The sequence below is a fragment of the Pezoporus occidentalis genome, unplaced genomic scaffold (genome assembly GCF_034315485.1).
Source record: "Pezoporus occidentalis ecotype Australia unplaced genomic scaffold, CSIRO_AGI_Poc_V1 ctg82, whole genome shotgun sequence".
Taxonomy (NCBI): domain Eukaryota; kingdom Metazoa; phylum Chordata; class Aves; order Psittaciformes; family Psittacidae; genus Pezoporus; species Pezoporus occidentalis.
The window spans coordinates 2614415-2630136 of record NW_026916181.1 but is presented as its reverse complement, the minus strand read 5'-3'; the positions used below and the strand labels follow the sequence as shown (position 1 = coordinate 2630136).

The 15722-nt window shown below is 47.4% G+C and overlaps 1 protein-coding gene across 1 annotated transcript; it reads right to left on the bottom strand.

Moving 5' to 3' along the window:
• Nucleotides 1-2722: 2722 nt before the first annotated feature.
• On the bottom strand, nt 2723-12436 carry KLHL40 (kelch like family member 40). Its single transcript, XM_062603932.1, has 6 exons — nt 11037-12436; nt 8206-8366; nt 6508-6615; nt 5329-5514; nt 4753-4899; nt 2723-3991 (listed from the first exon to the last, which is right to left on the bottom strand). The coding sequence occupies exons 1-6, from the start codon at nt 12180-12182 to the stop codon at nt 3880-3882; spliced, it is 1860 nt and encodes a 619-aa protein (XP_062459916.1). The 5' UTR covers nt 12183-12436; the 3' UTR covers nt 2723-3879.
• Between the last annotated feature and the right edge of the window lie 3286 nt (nt 12437-15722).

The window sequence follows — 15722 nt, the reverse complement described above, 5'->3', positions numbered from 1 at the left end:
AGGCGGGGAGGGGAAGCTTGGATGCTTTTCGGAAGCGTCTTAAGTAATGTTCTAGGAAATGTATTATTATTACTTTTTTTTTTTTTTATGACCATGTGTAATCAATATATGTTTATCTTTAACTCCAAGTACAGCAGTTACTCTCTTTGGGATTGTGTGATGAGGGGGAGGCTGAAATGGTTGGGTTAGTCCATCAACATGGGGCCAACTGGGGCAAGTCATTGCCTACTGGAGCAGGCAAGTCTTGCTTTGTTGACAGCCCCATGTTTGGGAGGTCCCAAGAGGTGCATCAAAGCTGCCTTCCAGGGTACAGCTCACAGTCAGCCTTGTCACCGAGGGCCTAATTTGCATCCCCATTCCAAACCGTCTTCTGCCTTGGGATGCTGGGGCTGCTCTCTGGGCCACCCCTGGGCAAGACAAGTCATGGTAGGGTAGGCTGTTTCGGGTTGTCTCTAGAGGCCAGGTCCTTGGCCATGCTTTTGGCCTCTCACCAAGGCATGTCAGCTCTGACAGTGGTGAGAGGTCAGAATTGGGCCTTTCCACTGCGTTCTCCCAGTCTGGAAGTGTTATGACTGTTACCAAAGAGGTTGCAAGTGGAAGGACTGAATCAATAAACAATTTGTCTTTTATAAAAGAAAAAACTCCACCACTTTCTTTGTTACCTTAATTTTTATGTTTGGTTTGATTTTAAAGTCCCTTTGCAGACAATTGTGTGAGTTGTCAGCCAAGCAGGATGGGCATGTTGAGTGCTGCTGTTACTTCGTATGTATAGATTTTGTGTTGGGTTTGGTGGGAGGTGAGTGTGTGTGTGTGAAACAATTAGACTGTTGTTGGGCAAATAAAATAGCTTTCCAGGAAATGGTGATGAGTGAATAGAGGAAGGGGCTCAGTGTTTACAGCCCAGGGGGAATATTAGGGAGGGTGGGAGCTGATCTCCTGGGTCCTACTGGCCCCAAGAGGTTTGGGTGAGCTACAAGCTGCATCTCTTGGAGTTCCTCTATAGGCAGTGCAGAAACCAAGGAGCCCATCCAAAAGCACCCAGTGCCTTTACTGATTTAAAATGGAGTGGTGGGAACCTTGTCAGCTAATATCAGCACTGATACTGGGAAGGTAATAGAAGGAGAGATGATTTTTCCCACCGTTGGGATGCACCTTCTCCTTTGCCGCTGGCATTGCCTGGAGAAGATACCCATGGGGGGACCTGTGCCCTTGGAGCTGTGCACTGGGCAGCAGCGAGCAATGATGCCTCTCTGAGTATTCATGTTGGCATTTCTTATCTGTGACTGCCTTTGGACTGAAGCAGCCTCTTGATGTGGTGGTGGTCTGCATCTCTGGGCCACACTTTTGCTTGGTGACATGGAATTTTGCTGCCTTCCTTGGGCCAACGCTGGCTTGCATGCACTAGTTTTGCCCCTCCTTGCTCAAGCAGTGGGGTGTGTCTAGCTCTTCTGGGTCCTCTTGTACAACAGCTGTTTTTCCTTTTATGGTTTCTTTCCCTGAGCCAGTGGTGGCATCTCCCACAGCTTTATAATGCGTGTGAACCATGCAAGAGCACTAAGCTCCTATTAACTGTATTCCTGATAGACATTTGCAAGGTGAGTGACCAAGGATGAGGACCAGTTTTAATCACCACTCCCCAAGCTAATAACAAGGGACCACTCCGTAACAACTCGTTGAAGCTCAGCAACATTCCCCACTGAATTTAAAGGGCTCAGATTTCCCCCAGGAGAGCCAAGCAGTGGGTGGACGGGGATTAACCCTCTCTTAGGACCCAGTGTGAACAGCTTGCCATTCTGCATCCAGCAAGAAGAGCTTTAAGCAAAGGTGTTGATGTCTAATCCCAGGCAGGAGGTGGTGTCCTGCCACTGCAATAAATGACTGTTGAGAAATTGTTATTCTATGCATGGATTTCTTTTTTCTTCTTCTTATTTTTTTCTATTTCTTTGCTGCCATAGGCTATTCTTCATTTGGCAGATTCAGCTTCAATTAACTTGGGAGTTGTCCACAAGAATTTCTGCAGAACTGGGTAGAATGTGATTTTTTGTTTTGTTTTTTTTTTTACATGCTTGATAGCTTCAAAGGTTTTTGTGGTATTTTTTTTGTTGTTTTTTTTTTTTGTGTGGTTTTATTTTATTATAACCTATTTTGTGAGAGCCAGTCACCTTGGATTTATTCTTGTGAAAATATTTCATTACTCTTCTGATGTGATTGCCCTCTAAGGAGATTATCCTGTAACTTTTTAAATCCTTAAAATGAAACCAGGACAAGACTCTGGTCCCTTTACTCATGCCAAATTGTCTTTCCTTCCAAACTTGTTTGAGTTTCTCTGTGCTGCATTTTGAACCTGATGAATCAGCCAGATACGATTTGTGATACCATAATTTTCATGCCACTTCCAGGGAATTATTTTGCAAGGTTTGTATTTGGTGGTGTTTTTGTTACTGATTATCACTCCTGTTCATGGTATCAAACCATGTAGGCACCAGCTTCCTTCTAATCCTAAGTAAGCTTCTACTTCTCCCATCTTTGGAGAATAGCTGTAAGGATATGAATGCTAAAGTTTCAGCTCCCAAACTGGGGGAAAAATAAGAAGAATAAAAGCTGGGGCTCTGCTAGGGCTCTCCACGGAGCTGGCTTGCTGCATATGTTCATCACTGTTTGCTCCTTCTGTTTAGTTGCTGTGGACATTCAGTTACAGCTCTATTAACACAGACACAGGAGATTTCTTCTGAAATAGCATAATAATTTATTTTTAAATAAACCACTGGTCAGATGGTGTGGGCATGAGGAGATTTCTGCTCTAGCAGATCTTTGTCCTGCTGCCAGTACAGTCATGTTTCTATCAAAACATCATTATGGATAACTTTAAAATAAATATGCATTTTTCCTCAGTAGGAGGCTCTCCTAGAGCCAAACACATCTGAGATCTCCATGAACCTAGCAAGCTAGAATACCCTTAAAAAAAAAAAAACAAAAGTCATAACATTAAAAATGAGAGAAACAGCATTAATATAAAACCTTTCCCTGAAAAACAGCACTTGTCCATCCACAGGTGAGGACATTGGAATCTGTGATTGAAGGTGAGGAGCCCAAATGGCTGAAGACGAACGCACATGGCCTCCTGTTCCCATCTCTCCCTGCTTTCCTACCCTGCTACTTGCACAGCTTTTCCCTTCCTGCAGCCCTCATCTCCTGGCCTCCAAAAGCCAAGGAGGAGGTAAAAACCTAAGACTCTTTTCTTTTCACAGCAGCTTCCAGTGTTTCTCCTGCCCATGCTCACTTGCTCTCTTCCTTTAACTGTCTTGTTCCAACAACCCTCATCACTGGGAAACTCATCAAGTTTCCCCCAGGTCTCTCCTCTACTACTTCTCCTACCCTTCCTTTTCTTCTCCAAGGTGGGCTCTAGCACTGTGTTCACAGCTACCCTAAGTGGGGAAATATTTCATAGGCCCATTTCCTTGGGGAATGTCAACTTAGTCCCTTCGGACCCACTTTCTGCCTTCACTGTCAGCTGGGGAGGTTTAGCAGCAGGTGAGAAGATAGGGAAAGCATGGAGAAAGAAGCAGAACAAGCGTATAATCTTTTTGTCCTGTCTAGTGATAGTGGAACAACACATTGCTCCATGCTTCCCAGTCTACCCCAGCTCCTTGCAGGCTCCAGAACCCTTCTTCTCTAGTTATCTTGTGAGCATCTTCAGGTTCCCATAGGGCTTCAAGATAATTTCCTCCCTTTCCCATTTAAGCAAAAAGGTACCAATCACAGATGCAATGTCCTACACAATATGCCGATGCCACATCTCTGTGCTGATAAGCACGGCCTCACGTCCCCCCATCCCTCCTTGCCCCATACCCCCATGGAAAATAAATAAATCAGGCTCTGCTACATCTTTGTTAGGCGCAAAACGTTGAGGCGCACGGGAAGAAAAGTGGCACCAGAGGCGTACTGGATCTCCCGGAGGACCCCTTCCCACTTCTTCTGCTCTTCATCATATCTGGGGACAGACAGACAGTTATGGTGAGGAAAGCTTCTCTCCTCTTCAGCTGCTCTCCGTGGTAGTGGTAGCCCATGGTGTGATGGCCCATAGGCATAATTTGGCCACGAGATACCTGTGGAAGCTGCACAGGGACTTTCAGCCCTGGTCTGGTTTGCAGCACCAGGGTAGGGGACGTGGGTATTAGCACATGGTCTCACTAGGGAAGATAGATTTTTCCATTGGGAAAGGGTTTGGTGGCACCGAGACTGAACATCCATGGTGAGGGCCAGTGGGTGCCTGCTGAGGGTGCTCTAGAGCTACATATGGGAAGGACAGGAGCAGCTAACGCTCTATTGGCAGCCATCAGAAAGCGCTTTCTGCCCACTTGTCTGATCACACATAAGACTATCAGATTTCCAGCCTGAGTACTGGCTTTCCCCAGGAGAGGATGCATTGCAGAAATGCTGCTTCACACCAAAGGGGAGGTCTGGAACCAGCTCCAGGCAAAATGTCAATGCAGCAATAAAGCTAAAGGAGCCGATTTTCCCTGGTACTTTGCTATATGAGGCTGGGAGAGATCACTGAATCACTTAATGTGCCCTCCAGCACAGCACAGGGCAAACTTCTCACCCACAGACCCTTCTGTGAGCATCCAGCATTGTGCTGGTGTAACCAACTCACTGAAGGCATCAAGAAAGACCGAAACTACCTATTCCCCCAGTGGCTCCCACTAGCATCCCCCCCATGCTCCCATGGACAGCCCTGGGGAAGATCATCACCTCCAAACGTCATTCAGCTCCGTTGGCACCAGCTCTCCTGACTCTGTCTCCACTGTGGCGAAGCCTCCAAGCAGGTAGAGCACCCCAGCCAAGCTCACCAGGCTGACGGAGCTGCGCTCCTGCGGGAACTCAGTAAAGGTGTCCCACCTGCCACGTAGCGAGAGGGGACATGTTAGAGCACCCTGCCTACCCCCATGCTGAGGCTGGCCTCAAATCAGGAATCGATGACTGAATTAACTAGTGACGGTTTAGCCTGTGTAGGTCTCCCTGGGATGGGATCGTGCACCAACTGTTGCTGGAGATACCTCTCTCTATCATCATAGTTCAGCTTCATTTTGCACTAAGTGAGCTGTGAAGCATACCTGGCATGGACCAGCATGCCCCAGCAGTGGGCCTGCGGCTGCAAGGCTGCAGTAGCATTGATGATGCCCAGCTGTCCGAGGAGTACAGACTGTGAGTAATGGTACCAGGGCTTGAAAGCAAACTCCAGAATGGCTGGAAGTTGCTTAATGTACACCTGTAGCTCCTCATCTACCTACCCCCCCCCCCCCCCCAAAGCTGTGCTCAGGTACGTACTTGTTGGTGGCAATGTCATAGACTTCCACTGAGTTGGTCAAGCCGGAGTCAGTCACACCAGCTGCCACGTAGATCTTGTCCTTATGCACAGTGGCTCCAAACAAGGAGCGGGCAGTCTTCATGGGAGCCAGCTCCTTCCACTCAAACTTGGATGGGTTGTAGACACACATCTTTTTCAGGCACTTCCTAGAGAAAGATGAGAGAGACCAGGAGCCTTGATCATTTGCCAAGGGTAGCTTTGCAACATAGAAGATTGGGGATGCCCGCTGGGAGAACATGGGGTCTCTAGAAAGGATTTTTCTCCTCCACATCACCATGCGTGCCTTTGCTTGGGTACCCACACAAAGATGCCCATGGCTGGAGACATCATCTGTGTGTAAAACATATCCCCTTCTGCTGTGCTAGTTTTGGGTAGGAGTCTTGAAAGTTCGGTATAGTGCTCACAGAGCTGGATATGGGTCCATGTACCTAACTGCCTCTCAGAAACTTGCACGTAGCCATCAAGACAGTGTTTCAGTGCTCCTGATCCAGCTTGATGCTGCAAAATATGACCAGCAGCATCCCTGTCCCCATGACGGCAATGTAAGGCATGTGAATGTATGCACGCTCACACTTTTCAAACCAAAATCCCTTCAGAGCAGAACCTATCTTTGCTGGATTTTGGCGCTTTTGCTCTGCAGTCACACTTTTGCCTTGTAAAGCAATGGCTGCAGTACTCCCCAAGAGAGGCTGTTTCTGCTGAGCCCATCTCCTGCAGGAAGGCAGGATGGAGATCAGATTTGATGAGGTTTTTCACCCCTATTGCAAATACCCATCTGGATTTGACTACTAGGAACGCACTATTCCACAAGAAGTCGGATACAGGAAACCCTGAATGTGAAGGAGTTTCTTGCTCTTCAGTGCCTGTTGCAATCCCTGTGACATTTATATTATGAGCAAAGGGGTTGATATATTCCCTTTCCTGCAAGGACAGTACCATCCCCCTGATGGTGGGACTTCTAAGGGCTTAGGAAGGACTGCAGTCACAGAAGCAAGCTGAGAGGGAAGGATCCACATCTCATACCACTTTTAACCCTCTTAACCTATATAGGATCCACATCGGGGAGGTACCAACTCATGCTCTGCACTCACAGTAGCCTGGGGGATGACTCCCTGAGTTCCTCTTGCTTTTTGACTTACTTGTCACTTCCTTTTCCACCGATGACATAGACAAGACCATTGTGCGATACCACTGCATGGCCATAGACTGCATAGGGAAGGGAATCAGCTTCACCCCACTTGAAGGATCTGGATTAGAGAAAGATTGGAAACAAAAGGATTTGTATCTTTCTGAGTGAGGCCTAGAGTACACGGCACTTTCTGAACCTAGAGGTGGTCACAGATCCTAACTCAATCTCAAAACCAGGAGGTTTTCAATCAGATAGGGCTCGTGAGTGAATTCTGTGATCCTAAAAAAAAAAGGGGGGAAATGAAATATGCAGAATGTTCATGCCCACACTCTTTATTTTCTGCAGCATCCCCTGCTCTTAAGTTTTTGGATCCACATCCCCACTTCTCCCAGGATTTCACCTCATTTGCAGCCATTACCAGCTGAACACAAACAATGCAGATTTCTGCATGACAGAAAAAAATTTAAACCAATGAGACTTAGGGGTGCAAGATCCTGAGGGCAAATGGTTTTTTGGCCACCACCTTCCACTTTGAAGTGCTTTGGTCGGCCAGCACTCAGCAAGGGCCCACAGGAGTGGGTATATCTACATTTTGCACTGCAGGGCTGTGATGAAGCCTCTGAGCTAGTTCTGGGACAGCGGAGGATGAAGCTGTAAGGCTTTGGAAACCCCAAAATGGTACCCAAATAGGGCTGACCAATTTCTCAACAGGTGCCTGTTCATATCCATGTAGCCTAGGCTTGCCCCCAGTTTTCATACATGTAGACTGTAGCCCCTAAGACCAGCACTTTATTTTACTTAAGAACTGAGAGTGTTTTCTAATTGGCCAACCAATCTGGGCAAATATTTGATCCCGTAGAGCAGCACTTTGCCCTCTCCAGGTTTGTTACAGGTTGAAATCTTGACTTAAATACTGATAGAAATACAAGTGGTGCTGATCACATCTCTGCCAGCTTCAAATCAGTATTCAGGCCACCCCCTGAGCACTCAGTGGGGGCAGACACAGGGGCAGATGAATGCCCCATTCTGTGGGAATGAAACTGGTTTCAAATCTTTGCCTATAAAACAGACTTTGAAACACACACATCTAAATATAAACCAAGCAAAGGCTTGTCAGTGTTTACTGCTCTGCCTCTTTGGCAACATCTCTTCGAATGCTTCTGTCTCCTGTGAGCAGAAAAGGATGGTGCTTTTTAATAAGGGTTATGACCTAGTGTGGATCAGAGCCCATTCTCCAGAAATAATTGGATATTAAGCCTGATATCCATTAGGCTGGTCCATTCAGTGCCACATCTGAGTGTTACCAAAACAAACTCTCCTGTTCAAAGCCACTCCTGGTGGGATCATGGTGAATGTCACTGGATCTCCAACCAATGGGCAAAAGCAGAAGGAAAAACTCCTCTCACTCCTCTGTATACGCCTCACATACACATCTGCTAAGATCAGTCCCTGATAACATAATATCCCCATTACAGCTTCCATCTTGGGGAGGTTCAGTTACAATAAATGAAGCAGCTGGACACAGACAGCTCAACACCCCAGGGTACAGCCTGAGATAGTCCCAATGGTCCCAGCATCTAGATGCAGAGCTTGAGCCCTGCCTCCGAAAACTCTCAGCCCCTGGGGAGCAGGGGTCGTTTTCAATGGCAGCTGCTTCACCTTCCCCTGTAAGCCACCTCCCACCCCACACTCGCATGTGTACACTCACAGCCGGTCGTAGCACAGGACCGAATCCAAAGTCTTCTCTCCCTCTTTCAGTTCTTTTCCTCCGACCACAAAAATAGAGTTTTCTGCCTCTCCCAGGCCAAAGAGGCAGCGAGGGGAAGGCAGGGGGGGCATCCCCAGCCAGTCTGCATCCAGATGGTCATACTGAAAGGAAACACATGGCCGTAAGTGTGTGCTCACCCAGCACATTTGCTTGGCAAAAATCAGGGCCCAGAGGCTGAGGGAAAAGTCTATTCCCATGTGCAGCTTGGTCACCCCAGTAGGCACTTCCTGCAATGCCTGTGCCTTACCATCTGGTCAGGAAGGGAGATTTTAGTGCAATTCCAAGTCATATATCATATAAAATAAGTTTTATGACAAGGCACAAGAGAAGAGATGCAGCAGCATGAATATATTCTTTCCTATGCACCAAAGCCTTGACTTAGAATAAGGTTGGTCATCCTCAGAGGAGAGAGTCCCATGTTGGACCTACAGTGGACAGTTCCTGGGACTGGATTTGCTGAAGCACTTGAATCCTAGAATTTTTGCCTGAACCTCTTCAGGTGTAACCCATGCCACAGGATTTCATCCTGATACTTTCCATCTCTGCCAGGTACGGCATAGCGTTGGCAATGTTGGCTACACAGCTCACTCTCCTGAGCCCCTTCTTTTCCCCCCTATTCTTCTTTCTGGCAAATGATCAGTTACCGTGCTCCACTACACCTCTGCTTCTTAAGATACTGATGTTGTCCTGTATCACCTCAGTGTGTGTGAATTCATGAGATGAACCGTACGTGAGTCTATCTGCATAACAGCTATTTCCACAATACTTATCTACCCAACACAGTACAGCACAACTGAGACGGTACTGCAAAGACCAGAACTCTTCTTGCTGACCAAAGTGTGCCAGACCTATCGGATAGATGGGAAAACTGATTCATACAGCACTATTAAATCAGATGTCCAAATCCTTGCAGGTCCTTGGACATCTATAGATCAAGGCATTGCCTCATCTCCCACCAGAAAAAAAAAGGATGTGAAAGATTATGATGCTGTGAGCAATCTGTGCACCATGGCTTGATGGGAACTGTAAACTGGGGCAGAAACATTAAATATAGCAGAGGAGGGAGGAGGCCAGTCTGGTGGGACCCTGCAAGACGGAGCTGTGATGCAGCATTGCCTGAAGCAGTGTTTGCTGTGGGCTCAGGCCAAAGGACTTCAGCTTGCTGGGTTGCCTCCAAAAACTTGGCCTCAGCTGGGTGCCTGTGGTTATTGTCTCTTTGTAATCTGTGGTCCACATATGGGTTATTTATAGTCAATCCTGAGCAGCTCAATCACCAGGATAGTTAGTTCCTGCTTCTTGATGGATTCAGCATTGTTTTCAAGTCATTAATCTTAGAACTGACAAATAAAGGATACCCTCTTGCATCTGAAATGTCAATAGGATCCTTTTGTTCCTGCCAAAATTTGCAATGCCTTGGGGATTTATCAACATTTTTGTATTTTGGTGCCTGTCCTTAAGTCTAAACTATCCCTGACCTAACTGTCCTGGCTTCAGCAGGAGGAATGTGAAACTGGGGAGGATAGAAACAGAGTCAGAAGGTTGCTGCTGCACTGGCACGATGGTTCAAAGTTTTGTTGTATAGCTGCCTGTCTACATTTGTGTGAAGTTTCTTCTGAAAAAAAAAAAGTCTCAAAAAGGCTCTCTTGCTCGTACAGGAGCCTCAAGTTACGTAATGACACTGATGGCAATAAATTACACCTTTGAAACTGATGGCACTTTCCACCCCTGGGAGGCTTGTCTGCAATTCCCATGCATGAGTGTCACAGAAAGCTGTGACGGCACCACTGTCCCCTTCTTGTGGGCAAGGCGATACAAACAGCCACCTGATACCCAAGGCATTTGCTACTGAGTCAGTGGCAAACTGGGAGCTGAATATAAAATCTTTGCTGTTTTCAGCTTAGAATCATGGAATGCTTTAGGTTGGAGTATTGGGGTTGGAGCAAACCCCATGCTCAGGCAGGCACAACTTTGGAGGGGGAGCAGGTTGCAAGGCTTTGTGCAGTCAAATATTAAATGTCTCCAATGATGGAGGTTTTGTGACCTCTCTGGAGCCCTGCTTCAGTACCTCACCACCTCAGCTGGGAAAACTTTCCTTGCAACTAACTGAAATTTCCATTACTGCAACCGGTGGCCATTGTCTCTTGTCCCATCTTTGTGCAAACACAAGAAGAGACTGGATCCCTCTTCTGTGTCCCCTCTTACGAGGAAGCTGCAGACATCAGTGAGATCTTCCCTTCCCCTTCTCCAGACTGATCAGACCCAGCACACATCCAGGGACAAGAACAGCACTAGAAATGTGGCACATACTGCTAGGTGGGGAAATATACCCTTTGTCCTTGGGGTGTTTGCTCTGTGGCTGTAGCTGCTGCTGTTCCTTTGTTGGCACATGGCAGAGTCACCCTTGGGTTTTGCTGGGGATTCGTAATACAAAGGATGCAAAACAGAACCCAGACATGATGTCACTAACCTTCCAGCAGCAAGGGCTGGACAAAATACAGCGTTCAAAGTGGTTCCCTATTCAGCATTTGAATCAGGAAGGCTTATTCCTTTTACCTACTCCGTCAAGCCTCCTTCTCCAATTACCAAGATCCCTTTGGTGGGATATGCCTTAAAAATATAGGGAGAAGAGTGAAGCATCTCAGATGTTTCACCTTCATTTACAACTTTCATTTTAGTATCGTATGACAATGAATGTTACTTTTGTCACATGGATGCTAAAGACTGGTGAGGCTCCAAAGTGGTCAAGGAAACAAGAAAAACAAAGCTAGTACCTGTAGGAAGTAGGAACTCATGGGATCCTCTTTGCTGTCCTCGTTGTAGTATAGTCCTCCAACAATGAAGATCTGATTCTCTTTGGTCACCAGACTGACGTGATTCTTTGGGATTTGAGTAGACAGGGAGGCAAAATAGCACTCGTTGGCAGTGGGATCATAGGCCACTGCTCCACTGTCGCTCACCATGAAAATAAGGTCCTGGAGAAACATCCCAAAGCGCATTGTGTCATTTAAGATCCCTGGGAGAGCATCTTCCTCTGTATCTTCCTCCTCATCTACTGCTCCGTTGACAACATTGTCGTTCTCTTGCTTTTCGTTGCTTTTCTTCACTTTCTTCTTCCTCACCACAGTGAATTTGCCTTTCTGGGCATCCTTCACCATTTGCAGTTTCTTGAGCAGCTCTGGACTGGACTTCACCATGGCGTGCTTTTCCACGTGGTCCTTCATGTAGTCGTTGGGCATGAGGCGGAAGCGGATGCTTTCAAAGATGACAGGCAAGGCCTTCTGCCGGCTCTCATGGTCCTTGGTCCCCACCCACTTCATCACTACTTCAAAGACAGTCTCCTCTTTCTCAATGTTGAGGGAGTCACTGGAGATGATTGCAATAAGCTCGTCGGGGGAGAGCTGGTAGAACTCCTCATCACGAGAAACCAGTGCAAAGCGATCACAGATGAAATCCCTCGCTGCCACAGCCAGCCGGGCACAATCCAGCATCAAGCCCAGCCTGAAGATAGCCAAGCAGTTGCTGAGGCAGAGCCTCTTCTGCAAGTAGGACACGCAGACGGTGAAGATGGAGGGGATCTGGAACATGTTGGCCACGGAGAAGATGTCCTGCACATTCTGCTCTGTGATCTCCAGCTCAGAGGTGTAGATATAATGGAGGATCTTGCCCATGACATCTGGATCAACATCTTCCAAACTGACCTCCCTCTTCTTGCTCTCTTCCATGTCTGAGAGGAACATTGCTCGGAAATATGGGCTGCATGCTGCCAGTACCAGCCGATGGCAGGGAAACTCTTTCCCCTTGACTTTCAAGACACAGTCCAGAAACTTATTGTGGTCCAACATGTCTTTGAGTCCATCCTGGAGAAGAGTTTGCTGGTAAAGACGCAATTCTTCCGCTTGATCTAAAGGCAAACCCATGGTGAAGACTACCTGCTCTTCCTCCTTTTTTTCCCAATCCTTCTTTTATAGATATGTATTTATGAATATATCTATAACTAAGCCCCTGGTAAAGAAACTTGCTCAAAGCAGGGCTCACGGTCTCCCTTGCTTCCAGACCGTTGACACAGTGGGAATGTGAAGCGCTTGCTCCTATCGCAGCTGTCTGTGTACTTCAGTTTCCAGCGTAGGGCTTTATATATAGCCACAGCGCTACAAAGCCTAAGGAATCTATACTGAAGCATGTGTAAGCTGATCATCCTTTAATATGACACATTGGACAAAGAGGAAAGGAGGGGGCTGGGGGAACAGCTGTAATTCCAGCCTCCATGCTTCAGGAAGGGTCTGTCAGCCCATGAGTCACCCCAGGGGGAGCAGGAGTTCTTACTGCCATGTCATGACGGGAGACATATGTGACCCATTGGCTCAGCCACCGTGCTTGGGAAACAGCATCCAGATGAATCAAACGTCTGAATCTGCCTTCTGGGTCATGAATGGCAAGGCTGAGACCTTCTCCCAGCACTGCTAAAATGACTGCTCTGAAACTCCTAAACCTTTTGCTGTGCTAAAAATAGACAGTGAAGTCAAAGCTGGAAAGATGCAATAAAGGAGCGTCTTATGTGGGCCTTGTGGCATTCCTGGCTCCAGCCAGCTCACTCCCAGGGCTGCTTTTCTGCAGAAGTTTGTCCTTTATTCTCCTCTGGAGTCACTTTTCAGGGGTCTGGAAGGGGGTGGAAAATAAAGATAGAGCTATTTATTTACATCCCTGTGCGGGATATGACACCTATGCTGGAAGTTACTTAAAAAGTTTCACTCTTTAGAAGAGACTTGTGGAGCCTGGGAGGGGAATAGCTCTTTTTGCCTGCAATACATGCGTGGGCCTGAATGGCACAGTCTCTGTTAATAAATCCGTCTTTTACACATCTTGGTGACAGAAAGTCTGAGGCAGCAGACTGAGAAGTAAAGAGAGAGCAACGGAGGGCTTCAGCTCACAGATTAAGACTTCTAAACACAGGTATATTCTTGTAAGTTGAGCATCTCCTGCTAAGGCCTGCTGAGATTCAACACCCTTATGTTGAAGCCTAGAGCCACAGCAGGACAACCTGCCTTGCCTTGAGCCTATGTTCCAGAAAGGCTGAGTCTCCAGCAGGTCTAATGTCCTGCCTGCATGCCATGGATGTCTAGGAAGCCCCATGGGTCTTCAAACGGCCAGGTTTTGTTCAGCTCTTCCCATGGAGCTCATGAAGGGGCAAATTAGTTTGGATAGACATGGGTGAGCAGAATAGCTGTAATTATACCTACAATAAAAATTGTACATGTATCCGTTTTATCTCTGTTACTATGGACCCCTTGGGCTGGCTGACACTCAGTTATGGCACAGATTTAATTAACGATCTAATTAAGTTCATGCAAAGATATTAGCCACTCTTCTTTGTGTATTTAAAGCCACATTAACCCCTTACCCTGGCATGGATGTATTTATAAAAGTGCTTTGTGCTTTTGGTATGAAGCCCCTTTGGTACTGGTGAGGTTCCAGCAGCATCTGGGAGGTACCAATATAGCAGGGAAATAATCATAAACTGGTTTTGGAGCTCACATGATAAGCTCTTCTGCTGGCTGCTCATCTGTGATGGGATCAGGCAGTGAGAGCTGATCTTTGAACTGGGTCAAACTTCAGAAACATTCCTGTGCTCCCAGACATGAGGGGCTGGACACTCCCATCCTCCCCTCTCCCCTCCTCTGCATTAATTCTGCTCTTTCCCAAGTTTAATCATAATGTCGTGCTACCAGCAGGGATTTTCCCCCCTCTGCCTTTAATCTCCCTTGAGCCCTGGGTTGTTTTCCTTTTCACTGTGCTCTCAGTGTGTACTGCCATCCAAGGTTGCTTCCATGTTCCCTGCATCACGAAGTGTGGCTGCTGAAGCGCAGCTACAGCCCAACCCTTCTCAGAAGTGCTTTCACCAGACAGTAGGTCTATGGCTTCTCCCAGGTTTGTGGTCCACCTGGGAAAAGAGTGCTATGCTGGTCCCAAACCTGGTCTGGGGTCTCCCATTGGCTTCAATGGTTTTGCACAGTGGCTGGGGCAGCTCCAAGGCATGGGGGTGTTGCCCTGTTTTTTCAAGTGCACTGCTTCCTCAAGACACTGTGTCATTTAAGCTTCCTACAAGCATGGGGAGATGCAGGTATCCCTGGGAGCTGGCTCATTGTACCCAAGTTAAGCACTTACCTGAGATGAGAGGACTGTTGGAGCTAGTCCAGAGGAGGCCAGAAGGATGCTCCAGGGGCTGGAGCACCTCTGCTATGGAGACAGGCTGAGAGAGCTGGGCTTGTTCAGCCTGGAGAAGAGAAGGCTCCGGGGAGACCTTAGGGCAGTTTCCAATGCCTAAAAGGGCCTACAAAAAATCTGGAAAGGGGCTTTTGACAAGGACAGGTAGAGACAGGACAAGGGGGAATGGCTTTAAACTGACAGAAGGGAGACATGGAATCAGCAGTGTCATATAATATCACAGAATGGTTTGGGTTGGAAGGGACCTAAAAGCTCATCCAGTTCCAACCCCCTGCCACAGGCAGGGACACCTTCCACTAGAGCAGCTTGCTCCAAGCCCCTGTGTCCAACCTGGCCTTGAACACTGCCAGGGATGGGGCAGCCACAGCTTCTCTGGGCAACCTGTGCCAGCGCCTCAGCACCTTCACGGGGAAGAACTTCTTCCTCAGATCTCATCTCAATCTCCCCTCTGCCAGTTTAAAGCCATTCCCCCTTCTTCTGTCCCTTCCTGTCCTTGTAAAAAGTCTCTCTCCACGTCTTTTCTCTGATGATAGCAGTGGAATTAGAGGCAGCCATCAGTTCTGAGCCCTCTGCAACCATTATCTCTTCTAGAGGCTTTGATCACAGTAGATTTGTCCCATCTGTCTTTCATTTGCTGGGTCCAGTGTGTCACTGCCAGGGTAAGCTGGTCTCCAAACAAGTACCTGCCAAGCCCAGAGGGATTTAGCATCTAAAAGCAGATGAGAGGGCACATGTGGATGTGATAAGGGTGAGCAGTGCTCATAGTTACCATTCATCCACATGAATGGATGAATCAACCCTCCCCAGGGAACTCCCTCCCCTTCACCTGAGAGTGCTCACTGCTGTGTAACAGACAGCAACCCTGAATGGTGGTGGGCTGTTCTGAGATAGCCCATGGCTAGCTGCCCCCAGATCTAACAAGTCTACAGTTAGTGATTTCCAATGATCAGTGGACTGAGTCTGTTATTAAGTATATCTCTAAGTGGGCAATAGCACCCCACCACAACATGTGGATAGGTGAGGATCCATGGAAAGCATCCTAAGGGGATGCAGTGTAGCAGGATCATTCCTTCCCATGTACAATTTTAGACCAAGAAAGTTGAATGCAGGAATTATAGCCATGTCAGGTTGAACAGGGGTCCAGTGTAGAGTTACTAATTGGGATTTGTACTTGCAACAGTTTGTAGAGTTACTAATTGGGATTTGTACTTGCAACAGCAATAAGCAATTGCTTC

Excerpts from the sequence above, each read along its gene's own strand:
- KLHL40 (XM_062603932.1), bottom strand. The coding sequence starts at position 12,182 with ATGGGTTTGCCTTTAGATCAAGCGGAAGAATTGCGTCTTTACCAGCAA. Across the intron at positions 6,616-8,205 it reads GTCCTGTGCTACGACCGGCT|ATCCTTCAAGTGGGGTGAAG; the intron begins GTGAGTGTACAC and ends TCTCTAATCCAG. Across the intron at positions 5,515-6,507 it reads GGTGGAAAAGGAAGTGACAA|GAAGTGCCTGAAAAAGATGT; the intron begins GTAAGTCAAAAA and ends ATCTTTCTCTAG.